The 19,022-nt window shown below is 39.7% G+C and overlaps 1 protein-coding gene across 1 annotated transcript in view; it reads left to right on the top strand.

Moving 5' to 3' along the window:
* Nucleotides 1-1,370, top strand: part of Myocd (myocardin) — a 94,777-nt gene extending 93,407 nt beyond the window's left edge. Inside the window, exon 14 of the mRNA XM_027954060.2 lies at nt 799-1,370. Within this exon, the coding sequence (XP_027809861.1) occupies nt 799-1,370 (572 nt within the window). The remainder of the gene's footprint in view (nt 1-798) is intronic.
* Nucleotides 1,371-19,022: the final 17,652 nt, after the last annotated feature.

Raw genomic sequence — 19,022 nt, 5'->3', positions numbered from 1 at the left:
CATGAATGAGTTGGGTTTACTAGAGAAACATGGGCAGAGTGTTAGGCCATGTAAATGCTAATGGTGGGCTTAAGACTGTGAATTCAAAATAAAACTAATCGGCTTAGTTGTGTAATTTTTTTTTTTCTATTCAAACATCCAGGCAATTCAGGGAAAGCCAATGGTAAGGCTAATCCAGTCTTAACATTGATATGCTAGGTTAGTATGGTAAAAAGTCAGAAGAGAGGAGGTTGAGGGTATTGGACCAAGGTAACTATCATGATGGATCAGATAACATGGAGGGTATGATGCATGGAGGGTATGATGCATGGAGGGTTGATGGACAGTGATTAAATGGTGGTCAGCAGATTGGAGTCACTCAACACAATTTTTGTCCTGGGGTACTTAATAAGTGAGCAGAAGAGTTGAGGCAGGAGGGACAGAGAGTGGGAAATTTTGCTTGAAATAGAACTTTCAGAGGGATGCATTGTTTGGAGGCGGGAGCAAGATCCAAGGTGTGTGTAACGGTTGGGGGACACAGGCATCACTGAGGGGACAGACAAGGAACTGAGAGACTAGGATGGACAGATGCTGCAGTGACAGAGAACGAGAGACGCAGAAGTGGCACAAAGGCTGGGGATCAGGGTTTAGAGGCATCAAAGCAGATGAAGAGGGGTGGTCAAGAGGCTGGGCCTGTGGAGAGGGGTGGACCCCTCAAAACTACTGAAGAATGAGGGGAATAATGATCAGAGAAGTAGCCATCACCTATCACATCGTATGCCACGCTGAATAACAATTTGCATTGTGTTTTGCCAACAGAAATGCCAGCTGATGCCAGAGAGGATCACTCATGTCTTCAAAAAGTCCCAAAGATACCGGGGCCTTCCCGAAGTCCTGCTGTGGTCCTCCCCAAGCCCTCGGCCTCCTGTGAACCAGCCTCTTCAGGAGGACAGCTCTCCTTTGATCACTATGCTGCCGACAGCGAGGAGCACCTGGAAGTCTTATTAAATCCCCACAGCCCCTTAGGAAAGATGAGCGACGTCGCCCTTCTCAAAATCGGGAACGAGGAACCTGCTTTCGATGGGATCATGGATGGCTTCTCCGGAAAGGCTGCAGAAGACCTCTTCAATGCACATGAGATCTTGCCCGGCCCCCTCTCCCCGATGCAAACACAGTTTTCACCCTCTTCTGTGGACAGCAGTGGGCTGCAGTTAAGCTTCACAGAATCTCCGTGGGAAACCATGGAGTGGCTGGACCTCACTCCACCCAGCTCCACACCTGGCTTTAGCTCCCTTGCCACCAGCGGCCCCAGCATCTTCAACATTGATTTCCTGGATGTCACAGATCTCAATTTGAATTCTCCCATGGACCTTCACTTACAGCAGTGGTAGAATGCCAACGCTCAGAAAGACCAGTTAGGAATTCCATGGGGGATATCTATCACAAAACCCTTAAGTACTTCCCTTATCTAGAAGAAGAAGAAGAAGAAAATCCAAAAGAAGCAATGGAAGCTTCTGTGACAATAAGAATAAGCAGGAGTCATTTTTTAAAAATATATATGTTATATTTACTAACATTCAGTAACTGTTTAATAATTTCAGCAATGCATTCAGAAATGTGCATTTTCAGAGTACAGATGCAAAAAAAAATTTTTTTCACTGCCTTTTTGAATACCAATATTTTTTCTAGCCCATAGTTTTTCTCAGGCATTATTGGAGCAGAAGCTCATACTGTGAGCTTTTGTCATGAATTTATTAGAATTACTATTAAAAAAAAGTATTTGGAGAGCATGAGGAAGCCAGCCCTTAAAAGATTATGGAAGATATATGGATGGTGGAGGCTGCTTCTAACGTCTCCATTGTCTGTCTTTCAAAAGAGCAACAAGGTCCAACTTCAGTTAGGGAGTCCTTGAGGCAATAGAAGGACAGAACCAATTCATTCCTAGGAAAGCAGAATCAACATAATGTCCTTCCACCCTAAAACTGTCCCCACTGGAGTGGTTCCAATCCTGGACTGTGTGGTCACTGATAACAACTAACTTGCACTGAGTCCAGAGAATTCCATTTAGACCTGTTTTTTTTTTTTTTCTTTTTCTTTTTCTGCCAGTAACCCAGTCATTCCATCTGGGTGCTGATAAGCATTGTGTAATAGGTGAGAACTTTAAAGCAAGAAGACCATGGAAGAAGATTTCTCAGATTCTCCTACATAAACCCCTTTAATTCCAAAAGCTAGAGATAGGCAGGCAGAAAGGTATCTCTAGACCCAGGAAGCCATTATCAGGGATAATTTAGACAGAAAACAGCATTCTTCACACCTCCTAGGAATGCATACCATGGATTGCTATTACAGGACTGTTCTCATAGAGGTCCAACTTGTTGTTATTGTTGTTATGTTGCTCTTGTTCTGGTTCTTATGATGGGAAAGGGGGTCCACCTCAGTTTATCTTTCTCCCACTCCATTTATCTTTCAAGATATCAGCCCTTTCTTACTCCTCTTTTTGAAGATCTCTTTTTTTTTTTTTTGGCCCAATATTGGGAGGAGAGGATGTCTCCGCTCTCACAAGCTCCACACTCCTAATAAAGCCATGTTTTAAAAGGTTAAAAGTCCAGGTTCTCCTGTAGAACCCATTCTCTTGCACAGCTTGCTGCCAAAGGAAGTGCCAAGAATTTCCTTAGGAAGAAACTGGTGACTTGGCCCATCGGTCACAAAGCTCACTCTTACTCTCATGTGATTTGCAAGCAATCTTAGATTTGTGATGCTCTGGGAAAATTGGAAATCATTATATTGTAAAGATAAGTATGGATGATATTTACAGGAGAGAGTGTTTCAGTTCTGGGTTTCTGAAAGAAAGCACAATTGCATATTGAAAGCAGTGGAAGGAACAAAAGACCATGGTCGATAATGAGCATTCCTCATTACCTCTTGTGCTTTGGAAGGCAGCTGGGAAAAAAAAGAAAGAAAGAAAAATAAAAATAAAAAACTCGATTTGCAGGACAGTCTCTCTAAGGCTCACAGTGGCTCCAGTTCACCATTTTATAATGTTGCATGCTGTAGAAAGTAGCTATTGCTGTTTTATTTTTTTTTTTAATTTAAGTCACTAAGTCACTGTTTTCTTCTTTTGTAAAAAAAAAATGTTGTTCACTGTGCACTTATAGAGAACATAATCAATGTTGTGATGTTAAAAAGTTCTCATTTTGGTTTCTTCTAAACCAAAGATTTAGAAGTCATTCCATTGTTAACTTGTAAAAACTGTGTGAACACAGAGTGTTTTGGGTGACTGCTACTCTGAAAGCTGCCAGATCTTATTTGGGGTGGAGGATACACACACACACATAACACACACATCTTGCTCTATACATTTGTAGGCTGAGACTGTTATATGTGTGTGCACATGCACACACATATATATGCATACACGTGTGTGTGTGTGTGTGTGTGTGCATGTATCTTGAAAGCGGTGTTACAGAGTTCCATACCAGAAGCCTTTAACCCTCAATCTGCTGTGAATGATACCTGGCCTTTCTCACTACGTGTTCCTGTTAATTAACCAGACTACACGTTGCCGCTCTGTGTATGACTAAGGGCTCCAGCCCAGTGACTCACAGCCACTTGCTGACCATGAACAAGCTCCTCTTGCCAACAAATATGGATGTGAAAAGACAGAACGGCTTTGCTAATAGCAGCTGCGGATGGTAACAGTCTTTTGTAGAAGAGTCCATAAAAAGAACATGAAAATCATCTTACATTCCTTGATCTGCATTGTGCTTGAGAAGATCTGCATGGTAAATTTTATTAGTTTGCTTGTATGTCAGTTATCAGAACAACAACAAAAAATCTAGAGGGAAAAAAATCCCGATGAAGATGAAGCTATGAGAAAGAGACCTTATTGACACATTCCACACATTGGTTTATTCCTCAGATGATGATGTTTTATTTGAGTCTTGACAAAGCTTGCTGCTCGGTCCACTTTTGTATGTTATTTCCCCCCTTTCTTTCCTTTTGGAAAACAAACTCACATGGTATCCCGACTTGAAGACCTGGTCTGAGTGTTAATGGTTCTTTTTCTTTGGGAATTTCTAGCTGAGGGATGAGATCTGATTAGGAGACCTCTGTACTTGGCTAGACTGTGCCTTTACGTTGGGTTGTGTTTTTGCATATTCCTCAAGACTGAAATACAAGATTCACGGTAGACAATAGATAAAATGGCTCCTATTTGCTACCACAAACTAACACAGTTAAAAGAGCAGATCCCTAGATAACTGGTCTCAACCGCCTCCCACAGTCTGCACATGCCATATTCACCCTGTGTCAGGGAATTGGAGGGAGAAAACTGGAGATGCTTGAGTGAGAAATGATGAAGATGGCTGCATCCAATCAGATAATTTATGTTAATCCATCTGTCTCTTGTTGGGGATTTTAAATTCTTGGGTGTGTCCTCTTTTGTGGTGGCAAATTGGGCATGACTAAAAAAAGGTATACAGAGAAGTGACCACATTCTTGTGTCTTAATGCTTTTAAAGGTGAAGATGACCATGTGAATTTAAGAGTCCTGGACCTACCATGGTGATGCAGAGATGCAGACCTTTGTAGCCATTCCCAATCTGGTCACAATCCACTTGATTCGTACTTACCTAATGGAATCAGAAAATGTATTTATGCAAGCTCTCTCAGTAAGCCTATTCTCATTTAGGAATGACACTGCCTCTTAAAATGATACGGAGAGGGAAAGAGACGGAGGGGGAGAGGAAGAGGAGAAAGAAGAGAATGAACAGGGGAGGGAAGAAGGAAGGAGAAAGGAAGGAGGAAAGAAGGAAAAAATAAAGGGAGAAGTAAAAAACAAAGGAAGGAGGGAAGAAAAAAGAGCCCAACTTACTGATCCATGAACCTCTTATTTCAGCTAAGATATTGCATTATGAAAACTGCATCGCAAACTCATAAATGAGAAACCATTTTTAACAACCCAGTGATTGCACCTGTACTGGTGGAAAGCAAGACAGCCTTCACCTGAATTGTCAAAGGTCTGTAAAGTGAGAGTCTTACACCATTCAAAAACAGTGATTTCCAATCTGAGAAAAAAAAAAAAAAAAAAAGAATAACACCTAGCCAAGCATTCAAGATAGTTCTTTTAAAAAATTATTTATTATAACTTCAATCTTCTAGAGCAGTCTGACTGAAAACTCCCACATCAAATTTACTCATCCATTGGATAATTATTTAATGCCTACTGAATGCAAAGCATGAGGTATCCAATACTGGACTGATTCAGCACAGTTTGTTCAAACGTTGAATGAGTAAGGAGTTGCCTTTGCTATAAGCAAGGACACTGGGAATCTCCCAATCCTCAAACTAGAAACCTTTCAGCTAGGATGAAAAGGGTTTTCATTTTGTGAGATAACTTGGTGAGACAACTTGGAGTAGAAAGAGTCTAGGGTCTTAGTTTCCCCATAAATCGAATTATAAACCAGTGGGGCGGCTCAGATGCTGATATTGCTGATGCTTTATTAGATGTTATTAACAGAGTCCAGGTGCTGGGACAAGATAGTCCTATAGCACTGAGTTGGTTGGTTGTAATTCAATGGCCCTGGCTAGGCTGAGACTGTCTGGGGGGCGGGGGTGGCAATTTCAAGCCAGGGAGGGGTTTGTAAAAACTTTTGTTGTTATCAGCCAGGGGTACTGTGCTAAGATTCATTGGATCCAACAATATGTGAGTAAGTTCCCTTCCGGTTATAGGATTCAGTGATAATCCCTGTGGATTAAGGCAAACAAACCCCTAGAATTCTCTTGTGTTTATTTTAACCACATGCTCCCTTCATGGATACTGGGAAGATGTGTTTTCTATAGGCGACTGAACTGTTCCCAGGTATTTATGGAAAGTGGGTATAGATATGGGGATCCTAGAAGCTATTTAAATGTTTTCCAAAGGAACAAGACCCACACTGCTCCCCAGAGCTCAGTTCCAATGGTCTTGCGGTGAGGAACTACAGCTGGGTCTTAAAATTCTCCCTCAATGAAACACAAGGAGGCACTTTGTAAAGAACAAAGGAGCAAGCATGTGTTGTCTGCAAACCCCTGTGTGGTGGTGTATTCAGAAAGAAATGTGGATTACTGGGAAGAGCAAAGAAGCAATGGCTAAAGTACCAAAGTTGGCATGTGTTCTTTTTTTAAAAAAAGAAAAAAAATAAAAGCATATATTTTTAAATAAAATGTTTATTTTAAAGAGATGTCAACCTTTTTTTTTTCTTGACCCTGGAACTGTGCTATGCTCTTTACAAGCATCATTTCCTTTTATCCTCACAACAGCCTGATGAAGTGGTACCATTATTATTCTCATTTTGCAAATGAAAAAAAAAACAAACTGAGGCTCAGAGAGGCTAAGCAAATTGTGTAAGGCTACATAATTTAAAACATGGCGGAGACAACAGTCAGATTTTTTATTTGCCCTCCTCCAAAGCCCGGATATTAAGCACTGCACACCATGCCTGCACTTATTGCATGATTGCATTTCACAGAAGCAAAGACAATGTGAATCTCCCAATCCTCAAACTAGAAACCTTTTAGCTATGGATAAAAAGGGTCTTCATTTTTCCAGAAGGGAAAGAAAGCCTTTTAGGTTAAAAGCTATCTTCCATGCAAAGTTTCTTATCTTTTTCTCCATGGTCCAAGGGCAGTAGTCTATCACTTGGAGGTCTGTATCTCCTGTAACTTAAAACAACTGTCAGAATTTTAGGATTTGTTTTGATGGCCAGATACAGAAGCCCTTTGTAAATAAGGAAAGAGTGGAGAAAACATTTTTTTGTTGTTGTTCTACCCCTTTCTTCAGTCATCATGACAAGCTTTTCTGGACAGAAGCGGCACTTGCTGTGGGCAGGGAGAAATCAGGTATCCATGGTGAGCCTCCATCCCTTAAAAGAAAAGCTTCAGAGAGTGCAAAAGCAATATGGCCTTCCGGTCATACTACTACTTTTGCAAAACAGATTGTCAAGCTATGTGAATATGCCCACTAAAACTCCCACACACCTTAGCCAACCCACGATCTTTATCAGCTTTTATTTCTGTATACTCTCACACTCTAGTAACATGACTCTGGGTATGATGTGGACGGGAGTAGGAAGGATGAAGGAAGGGCAGTCCAGTACACTTTTTATGAATGAATCTGATGCATCCTAGGTGCCCTCCTTGTTCGAATGACTTGAGAGAACTTACAGGGAAATGATGAGTGACCTCATGTACTGAATTGAAGGACAGGGGAGGGGCAAGAGTGAAAGTAGTGACTTAAGAGCCAGTTGCAGTCAACCAGACAAGTGTAAGCCATCACGGTAGTCTGGGAACATAATGATAGGATAAAAATGATGGGGCATAATCACTGGATGTGGATGGTAAAGGGGAAGGTGGTTTTGGGTCTGGGGTAAGGAGAGTTGGATATTTGGTATACATTAACGCCACTCATAGAGGCCAAAGACTCAGGATGAAGAATAGTTATTTAATTAAAAAAAAAAATGATGACTCTGACTTTGGAGTGTCCATGGTTCATGGAACACTGAAGTCAAAGAGGTTCACTGGAGAGGTCTGACGTCCAGAGTCTTTCCATGGAGATGTATTCATGGAAGTGGTCAGTGTGCAGATGTTCAGTGAAATCCTGGGAAGAGCTAACTGTACAAGGTGTGGAGTAAGAGCAATCTCAACACTTAAGGTATTGGCAAAAGAGGAAGAAAGGGAGTGGCTAGAAATCCAAGAGGAAAACCAGGAGAGGGTGGCATTCCTACCACTAGCAAGGAGAAAATTTCAATTGGGAGCTTTTATTTCTGCGTACTCTGTTCCTCTAACATAAGGGCTGTGACAAGGAGTGAGGAGGGTTCTTTTGATTTAATTTTAAGGAAGTGGTTGGTGAACAAGGAGAGAGGCAACTTGGATGCAGTGGTAAGGCCAGGTAAGCACAGATAAGCATGAAAAGGAGGTGAGGAAGTGGAGACCATGTCATTCAAGGAGTGTGGCAATGTGGAAGGAAGACACAAAAGGCCATAGCACGGTGTCAAGCACTTAATAGACTGATTTTCAAGAGGAAAGAAATATGAACTGATTTAAAAGCTAATGAGAATTAGTGCAAAAAAGGGAGGGGGCTGGGGGAGAGAAGGTTGTAGAGAATGAGGTCCAGGTTAGTTTACCTTTGGGAAGGAAATAGTTATGGTCGGAGAGAAAGAGGAGAATGGGTGGAAATGCAGGTGTGTGTACAGGTAGTGTAGGTGTGGAGGAAGGACAATAAGGGAATTCTCAGATGGTGGTTTCCATCTCAGACTTAAAACAAGATGAAGAGATGATGCTCATGGATGTGTGTACATTTTAATTTTAAAAGACTGAATTAAGAGCTATGGAGACTGAGAGAGAGAGCTGACTGGGTGACTGGGTAGAATCGGGAAACTGACTGGAGATCAAGTCCTCTACACAATAGTGGGAGGTCCCATCACAACCTAAAAGCCCAGGAGTGGATGCAGAGATGGTGGAGAGGTGAGTGGAGGATGTAGGATGCTGCAGGAATGGATGGATAAGAAAGCAAGAAACCAGAACTGGGTAATTCAGGATATGACTAAAGAGGAAGTCCAAGGGTGAAGAGGAAGAGAGATCCATTGTTCCTGTTTCTTGTATATTCTTTGAGACAGGAGAATCTTACAACAATCAATGAAAATGAATTGTGTGGAGAAGGGCCTCAGGGTCTCCTGGCCTCCAGGTTAGAGAACTGGTGTCACAACTGTGAAGAGGGAAGTCCAGGGCTTTTCTACCGATTACTGCTCACAGCTAAGGGGTTCCTTAGAAGGTGTGATCTCCCTCCACTGGTGTCCTACTCAGGCCAGTGACCTCCATGCCAAAGTAAGCATGCATTTCCCCAAGGTGGAGAACTCTTGGTCTTGGAGGGGCATGTCCCCCCAGAACACAGTGTTAAAGCCTGTGCTCTTGATATTTTCCCAAGTTTAGGGCAGCGTTGGAGCCCTCTGTGCCTCTGTGGCATATCAAATTGAGAAGGGTTCACACAGCTTCTTTCCCAGGGTCTGGCAAGGACAAGGTCCATTGGGGTCAACCATGTAAGTTGTCATCTAGAGCACAATACTTTTTGTCCAGAAAAAATGCTAAATCCAACAGGAGGCCAAGACAGCAGGCCTATCCAGGACTGTTTTTCAGCAAACCAGGGCCAACGGTCACCTAAATATGAGCTAACAGAAGGACCTAGAAGCTCTGTCTACTTTCATTTCTCCCAAAATATTCAGCTGACATGGTTCTGGGGTCAAAGCCACTAGTACACACACACACACACACACACACACACTCTCTCTCTCTCTCTCTCTCTCTCTCTCTCTCTCTCTCTCTCTCTCTCCAACTACAAGGTAATTGAAGAAGCAACCTCATCCCTTGCCTGACACCAGGCCTTTTGTAGATCCAAACTACTACCCCCTGAAAGGTCTCTTTAACTTTAGATCTTTATTTATTTATTTATTTATTTTATTTGTTCATTTAGATATATATATGACAGTAGAGTGTACGTTGATATATTATCCATACATAGAGGTGTAACTTCCCATCCAGTGGTTGTACATGATATGATGGAGTTGCACTGGTCGTGTATTCAGATATGAACATAGGAGAGTTAGGTCCCATTCATTCTACTGTCTTACCTATTCCCATCGATCCTCTCTTTGCTTCATTCCCCTTTGTCCAATGAATTTCTGTTCTTTCCTCCCTGATCATTATTATGTTGGCACAACATCCACATATCAGATAGAACATTTGGCCTTTGGTTTTGGGGGGATTGGCTTATTCCATTTAAGTCAAGGGCTTGATCTCTTGGTCTCTTCCCTTTTCAAAGTCTCTAGAATTCATATATAAATTGATCTACCCTTCTGCAACATTTCCTATAGCTAGAGCTATTTAGAGAAATGATCTATATTGATCTGGGGGATGGAGACATCTGTCCTTAGAGTAGCAGGGACCTGTTTGTCTTAACTCTACATAATCAAATGAGTCAGTAAAGTGAGAAATCCTCACACTAATAAAAATCTCTCAAACAGAACACTGTAGCACAGAAGGCTTGTCATGAGGCACCCCCCTATAGTAGCTAACATTTATTTAATACGTATCATGTAACTTGCCTGGTTCCAAATAAGCAAATTCCACATACAATTTCTTACTTAACTTTCTAAATTTGGAGAGAAATTCTAGCGTTGTTATGTGGATAGGAGGTGTGCCACAAAAACTTCTGGGTTAGTACAGGAACATTCAGAGAAGAAATGATTAGATTGTGAGAGCTATCACCTAATCAATCTATCTTAGTTTGAGTGGACATCCTGGAATGGTTCATCCTGGAGCCCCTTCCCCTCTTCTCTCTCTGCTTCCTATCTGCCATGAGCACAACAGTATTTCTCTGCCAGGCCCTTCCATCACAATGTCCCACCTCGCCTCATGCCCAGAACAGTGGAGTAGACCAACCGTGGACTGAACCTCTGAAACGATGATCCAAAAGCGCATTCTCTTCCTCTAAGTTGTTCTTGTCTTATTTTGGTCACAGCAATGAAAAGCTAACTAACACAACCATAATCTACATTTATCGTAAATGGGGAAAGTTAAATGATTTGCCCAACGGCATATAGTAAATGGTAGAGCCAAGATTTGAATCCCAGTGAGTCACTAGGCTGTACTGCCTTTCCTATACTCCACTTTGCATGGAAGGTAATAAGCAAGAATATTTCTGGGACAGATTATGATTTTAGAATAATATGTCTAAATTTCAGCCTCACAGAAGAGGAGCTTTACATGAAGACCAATGGATGCCTTGGGCTGATTAGTTCAAATGAGTCAGATGTGAAAGTCACTGGGGTGGACAAGGTAAAACCAGCATGTTAGGTGGCCCTGCCTTGTGGGGTCATCAACATAATCCAAGATGGCAGCAGGATGCAGAATGCATAAGTAGGTCAAGTCAAGTCCAAAACTTGTCGATGGGTGAGGAGAAGTAACTGGGGACAGAGGGAGGCTGTAGAGCCCCATAGCCCCATAGCCTATGCTTCTAATAAGCAGGAACTCTGACATGAAGCTGAAATAACAATGGCCTAGAAGCAGGATTAGGAGCATGAAGGATTTGAATCCTATGCCAAATCCCAAGAACTATGGAAAAGGGAAGATCAAAATAGCTTCTGCGTGAGATTGTTGCAGAAGTGATGAGAACCAGCTGTGGCTATTGAACATGCAGGGATAGTGGTCTACCATGGGCAGAAAGAAAATTTGGAGGGAAATTTGAGAGTTGGAACAGTAGAAAGGGGACAAAGAACTGACATAGAGATGCAAGTACATGGGACAATGTAAGATCTGTTGAAGCTCACCACATGGACAGGACCTAACATTGTCAGAGACAGAAGTCATGGCAGTTTTACTAGCCACCCAACTACTAAGAGAATTAGCACCAGAAATCTATTAGTTGATGGGAGTGGAGGTGAAAATTCTCATGAAGAATCAACCTCAGCCTAGATTGATTGTTTTGGGGGGAGTCCTTGTCCAGGTGACGAGTCAATGAGAGAGAGAAATAAAAAGAGAAGGGAAGGGGATGAGATTAAATAGACATGGTTTTGCATCCTGTGCTACCATTTATACAATTTAAACACATCAAGAAAACTTCCCATGCCATAATTCTGGACATGGAGTGAACAATCCTACTGACCTCTCAGAATTGTGGTACAGATTGCTTGGATAGTATTTTCAACTGTCTCTGCCCAGTAAAACTCAACAGTAAAACTCAATCATTCTTAGCTCTTTTTAATATCATTAGCAATAAAAAAAGTTTATGAGTCATTGTGGAAGAAATATAAGGTGCTATTGGGGTAGATAGGTCGGGCAATAACATCGTTGGGAGAGTTGGGGAGGGAAAGTCTACTAGACATTTTGTTTGACACATGAAAGATGAGTTCCATCAGAGGAATTCATACAGATGAAGACAAAGAGATAAGTCATGTTGCAAAAAGTTGAAAGCATTTTAGGACACTGCACCTGAGGATGGTGGTGCAGTTAACATGCAGAGGGTAGGACTGGGAGGGGCTGGTGTGATATCCCAGACAGAGCGATATTCAATAGCTACTAAGAGAAACAAAAAGACTGAGAAAGTGATAGAACAGGAGGGTGGGAAGCAGGGTTTGAAGAGGGGAAAGGAAAGACTGTGGAGCAACTGTTGTTGGTCTCTGCAATCTTTCTTCTACTACAATGCTTATGGAGGGTGCCTACTCAATAAAGATCTGTTTTTGAAACAGAATATATAATATTCTCTTAAAATCATCTTTCTGCCCTTTGCCTGCATGTATTGTCAAATGAGATTTGGATGGTGAACCAGTAATGAATTTCTTTGTTCCTCCAATTCCTGGGGACTTTTACTCCTTGCCCCAGGCACGTATGTATCCTACCTCCACCACAAAATTCCCCAAGGGAAGGAAAGGGGTCTATGGTTGCAGGTCAGTAAGGCTTGGATCTTTGTAATGGAAAGAGCTGTGGTAGGTCCAGGCAATTGACTGACAGATGAGCCAGCCTTAGAAGCATCTCTTCAACCACTTTTGAGGGACTTCTGGGTTCCCCAGGAAGTCTACTTGTCAGAGCATTTTTGACAGGTACAAATGAGTCACCTATAATCTGGAGTGGCTTACAACATGTAGAATTATCTCCTAGCACTTGAAAGAAGCATGGATTTGAGTTAGGAAGGAAAAAAAACACTTATGAAAAAGCCTTGTGGTCTATAATGAGGGTTCATGCGACAGCGACCTATATAAACTGACATCCAGAAATAGGATCTGTACACAGGCTTCTGATCAGAGGATAGCAAAGAAAACCAAGTCCCAATTTAGGGAAAGGAGATAACTTTCAAATGATTAAGATTATGTTTTTGCTACTCAATAGAATGGCTTTCAAATAGAGTCCACTTATAGAAAAATACACCTGAGATTGTGGATTGATATCTCAATCTACAATTCTTTCTCATTCCTATTTGTTTGAATTTTTCTCTCTTGGACTTATTTTTATGTGTGTGTGTGTGTGTGTGTGTGTATAAAATCCAATTTATCAACATTCCCTTGAAGATTAGAGGTTTTGATGTCATGTTTAAAAAAATCATTTTATATTGCAAGGACATAAGGAAATATTTCTCCCTTTTTATAAAAAAATTATGTCTTTTTGAAAGAATTATTTTTGAGTGGTATTTTTTTAAAAAGAGAGAATGGGTATTTGTTGGATCTTTCCAGTCATTATATGGCTAGAAATGACTTCCTTTTGCCATTGTGAATGCCTGTTGGGCCAGATGTAGACCTTTTGAGATGCACTACAGTTACACTGTTGCTCCAAATTTTATTGGCATTGAGTGTTGCAGATGTGAAGCATGAGGCAAGGCAACCTTTCTTTCCCAGAGACCCATTTCTTTTCTCAAGATAATTCTTATACCTATTTGGATTAATCTTTGAATATAAGAAATTTAACCAAGATACATCTAGAGTTTTCTTCCCCCTTGAAGTAATATTTTCTGGCATTTGGTGAATTAGTTGAATTTTGACTTGGGCCTTTCTTCTGCTCTGCAAAATGTTTTTCTAGCATTTTATGCTTATTTCTTCTTCACCATCATCTGCTCTGGTGCATCTATTACATGGTGATTTTTCTTTTTTTTTTTTTTTGAATGTTCTTAAAAAGGATTCGATGTCTCTATTTCCTCATCATTTCATTGCATTACCTACATTTTTCCCTTTGAGATTTGAAAGCACTCTTCTGGCCCATCTTCTAATGCACAATTTCCATTTTGGGGAGTGCCAAATCTGTGATTTCCTGCCTCTATTGAGTTTCATTAGTTTGGAAGTCATGTGTTTCTTATCCAAGAACTCTTTCTTGTTGAATGTGGCTCTTTTTCATGGCAACCAGCTCCTGTTATATTAAAGCAATGTTCTCTCAGTTTTCACTAAGAATACAAATTAGAATAAAAAAATTTATTTCCCTTACTTCCTGCATAACTTTTCCACTGGAGGCTGTCTTCTCTGAATTCTCAGATTAGTCTCTCTATTTTATGTAGGAAGTGACTGTAGTAAAAGAACAAGCATATAGGTATGTATGTGTATATATACATATATACATATATACATATATCTCCATTTACCTATATGCACATGCACATATATATACACACACATATATATAAGTGGAGTTTTAGTTTTCATTTTTAAATTAAAGTTATTTTTAACTGATATACAAAAACATAAAAATTATACATGTTAATGGGGTAACATATGATATTTTGATACATGTATAATTGTGTAAGAAGCACAGGCATTTGAACTAGAAAAACCTAGGTTTGAATCCCAGTGCTGACACTTGAATGGTATTTATCTAAACCCTCTGTGCTTTAATTTATTTGTTGAGTGTAATAAAACTCTAGTTATCCTAGAGTTCTCTTAAGGATTAAATAAGATAATGTATCTTAAGGTACTTATCGTTGTGCTGGGCTTTATCATTTACTATTACCTCCATCATAATTGTCAACCATCATCACTATTATATTGAACTACTCTTTTTTTTCTGTTTGTTGAGTCTGAAATATAGAGGTTTTGTTGGTCCAGATTTGGAGAGAGAGGTGGTTTGTTAGAGGTAGTGTTGGTATCCACTTACTTTTCTCCTGAAGGGTTTCCACACAGTAGAATCAGCCTGGTCAATCCTCCCCTCACAACGAAACAATCTATATACCATTATCTGCCAAGATTGCAAATGGGAACTTTCTCTGATTCCTATGAATGACACCAAATTGCTCCATTATATTTGAGAAGTTATTTAAAAATGATGTTGGAGAAAGAAATGAGTTAAAACCAATAGATTTTCATTAACATTTTGGTACCAAAAGTTGAATGGAAATTTACTACACATAAAGGAATTTAAAACATAACAGAAATGTTCACAGTAATGTGAATAGACTGTTGAATACTTCTAAATTTTGGGGACAAGGAAGGCTTTCTAAGCATTAAAACAAAGTCATAAAATACAAAGAAGAGAGGGATGAATTTGACCATATTAAAAATGTAAAATTCCAGCAAGGTGTGGTGGTTCAAGTCTCTATTCCCAGCTATTTGGGAGGCTGAGGCAGGAGGAATGCAAATTTGAGGCCATCCTGGTCAACTCAGTGAGATACTGTCTCAGAGAGCAAAAAATAAAAAGGGCTGGGGATATAGTTCAGTGGTAGAATGCTCCTGGGTTCAATTCCTAGTTCAACACATACATACACAATGTAAAATTCCTAGAAGATAAAAACAAACATTTGAGATGTTAAAAGAGAAAGATTAAACTAGAGAAAATGAGCCAGAAGATACAATATCATCACTATAATTAGTGTGACTAAAGAGCTTTTCTAAATTGGTAAAAAAAAATATGGAAACTCATAACCAAAAAATGGCAGAAGACACAAAGAGTTAAATAACCAACAAAGAGACACTATGTCCACAAAACATGTGAAACAATGTTTAATGTGATAAAAACTAATATATAAGTTAAAATGATGCTATAATGCATTTATCATGTATTCATCTGGCAAGATTATTCAGAGTGGTAATACCCTATAATACCTGGTGTAGGTCACAGTGTGGGGAAATAGCAAACTTATACATTGTAGAAACATAGAAAGGAACACAAAACATTTCCATTTGTTATCTAGAGGATAACTTGTCAATACATAGAAGAAGCTTGAAAACATGATACCCTTGGATGCAAAATTCTAATTCTTTAATTTTGATCTTAAAAAAGTTAATGTGCAAAAATTTAACCACTAATGTTTGATTATGGAGATATTCAGAATAGCAGAAAACAAGAAAGAACATATTGACCTAACAAGACTGTTTTTAGCAACATCCTATTTTTTAAATACTCTGATAAATTCTCAATGTTGTCTTGGTTAGTAAGAATATGAGTGGTTTTTATTTATCTGAAATTTCTAAATTTTGCTTCTGTGGGGCTGGGGATGTGGCTCAAGCGGTAGCACGCTCGCCTGGCATGCGTGTGGCCCGGGTTGGAGCCTCAGCACCGCATACAAGCAAAGATGTTGTATCCGCCGAGAACTAAAAAATAAATATAAAAAAAAAATTTGCTTCGGTATCTTTAAAATGTATGCATATTTATATCTAGACAAATAGACTGATAGATTTTGTTTACTAACATTTTATCAATAAATTTTATATCTGTGATTGTGAGTGATCATGCTGATGTTCATGTGTTTGTGCTGACTTCATCAGGTTTGACATCAGGGTTGGGTCAATTTCATGAGTTGGGAGGTGTTCATTTTATTTTTGTGCTCTGGAACGCTTTAAATAGCAGAAGAATTTTCTGTTCCTTGAAGCTTAGAAAGAACAAGATTCAGAATATTCAGAATCAGATTCTGAATATTCTGAATCTTGTTCTTTAGACTAGCATTCCCCATAGAACCATCTGGGCCTCATTACATTAACGGGTATTTTTCTTTGACAACTTTTCCAGTGTCTTTAGTGTTGTTGGTCTATTCATGCTTCTTACCTGTTTCTGAAACACATGTAACAATTTATCATGCCCTAAAAGAGTCTTTAAAGAAAAAGTAGGGGCTGGGGTTGTGGCTCAGTGGTAGAGTTAGGCACTGGGTTCAATTCTCAGCACCTCATGTAATGAATAAAATAAAGGTCCATCAACATCTAAAAAAAAAGTAAACATAAAATTGCAAAGGTATCCTCTTATTTTTTTGTATGTGTGTCTATTATATCCTTTTTCTCATTTCTAGTTTTACATGTTTTAGCTTTCTTTTCCTCTTATTTCATATGTATTCACTTTTCTTTATTTTTAAAATAATACTCCTGGAATCAATTTGTTAGTTACTTCTCTGATTTCAGTTACTGTCTGTACCAGACCTGCTCCAGAAGTGTTCAATTCTGGAGACAAAGATAAGAGACAAGCAGCTACCTGCTGGTCCTTATAGCAGTGGAAGATGTGTTAAAGGACAAGAGGAGAATGTGAAGAGTCTGTTAGTGCATAGCTTGAAGGCACAACCTGTCTCTTCCACCTGTATGCTATTGGGCTACACAAGACTACAGCAGTCTCATGGTCAAGACAAAGATATTAGGTACGAAATACACTCTGCCCATGATAAAGCCATTCAAGGGTATAGATCCAAGGAGGGTTGAAAATTGGAGTTAATAATGCAATTTACCATGTCCAAGATGGGAACATCTATCATTCTGTTCAAAAGTTACCTTGGACTAGCAGATATGTTTTAATCATGCCAGTTTGATGCCTGCATTTATAAATGCATTTTGGTTGGGATCCAAAAAAAAAAAACACATACTCTTCTTCAGTAGTATTGTAGCTCTGAATTTTGTTTTTGTGCAGTAAACACTCTAAGACTTAGGAATATCTACATCAACAACCATTTATTGAGCAAATGGATTGATCAATTAGTTGATTCCCCAAAACTTACAGCTTAGAGATCTTGTAATATACAGCCTTACAAAGTAAGGAAGGAAAGATTAGTCTGGAGAGGCTAAGACCTCAGATAGCCCGAGCTTGAATTCTAGTTCTGCTTTCATTCTTTTGCTGGCCCCTATATTCTGAATCTGGCTCTTTAGCACAGCATTGCCCAATGGGATTTTCTGTAATGATGGAAACATTCTATTTTATACTATGTATACTATGGTAGCCACCAGATCATAGGGCACTTGAAATATGGTTAATAGTAGTTAAGGAACTGACTTTTTAATTTTATTTAACCTAATTTAAAATTAAATTTAAATAACCACAATGTAGCTAGTGATTCTTGAGTCTGACAGAGTAGCTCTAGTGAATGCTTGCACTCAGAAAGAAGAGGCTAAAGTCATTCCTATTCGGGGCCTCTGAAGTGGCATATCAGATTTCTAAGGAAACTAATTTCAGATAAATAGTACTATAGCTTTGTTGATGCAAGCGAGAAGCCCATGTTTTGTTGTCGAAAGCAACAACACCGAAGGTCAGTACGTACAGGAAGGTGCAGCCCTCCCATAGGTCAAAGTCAGGTGTATAAGAAATAAAGTTTTCCTTCTCCTCCTTTTACTCCCTTTTCTCCTTTGAAAATGAAGTTAGCTTTTAAGTCTATTTTCTAGATAGAAGAAATTAAATCCCAGGCAACTGGGGCTTCTTTATTATACATCTTTGCCATTACTGCTTCCTGACCATCCTTGACCTAAACAACTTTCTTTTCACATCCATTTTTCAGGTACTTTTGTTAACCGTTGTGGCAGATGCGTGCATGCGTGCAAGCGCGCGCGCGCGCGCGTGTGTAGGTGTATATACACACAAACACACACACACAATCATTGCACTTGGCTTTAGTGCAGGGACCTTGGAGCTATCACAGGACTGTGGTGTAGACAACTTTACTGTGCCTTAGAAAGCAGAGGATCTCTGTGAGCTTGGCCACTACTAGCTTAGCTTTCATTCAAGAAGTGGAGGACATAATTTTATGTCTGAGTAATATAGCATTGTTGATGCAAGTGAGAAGCTATATTTTGTTGAGTATTATTCTTTATAGTTGAGTAATATTCCATTCTGTGTATATGCCACATTTTCTTTACCCATTCATCCGTTGAAGGGCAATCTAGTTTGGTTCCATAGATTAGCTACTGTGAATTGAGTTGCTATAAACATTGATGTGGCTGTGTCACTATAGGAGGCTGATTTTAATGTCTTGGGGCATATACCAAGGAGTGGGATAACTGGGTCAAATGGTCATTCCATTCCACGTGTTCTGAAAAATCTTCATACTGCTTTCCAGAGTGGTTGCACCAAGAAGAATGAAATTATGGTATTTGCTGGTGAATGGCTGGAACTGCAGACTATCATGCTAAGTGAAATAAGCCAATCCCCCCAAACCAAAGGCTGAATGTTCTGATATGTAGATGCTAATACACAGTAAGGCAGGGGAAGGTGGGAAGGAAGAATAGAAGTTCATTGGATTAGACAAAGGGGAATGAAGGGAATAGAAGAGGGATGGAATAGGAAAGACAGTACAAT

Source organism: Marmota flaviventris, chromosome 17 (genome assembly GCF_047511675.1).
Source record: "Marmota flaviventris isolate mMarFla1 chromosome 17, mMarFla1.hap1, whole genome shotgun sequence".
Taxonomy (NCBI): domain Eukaryota; kingdom Metazoa; phylum Chordata; class Mammalia; order Rodentia; family Sciuridae; genus Marmota; species Marmota flaviventris.
The sequence above is the reverse complement of the archived record's forward strand: the minus strand, read 5'-3'. Positions and strand labels throughout refer to the sequence as shown.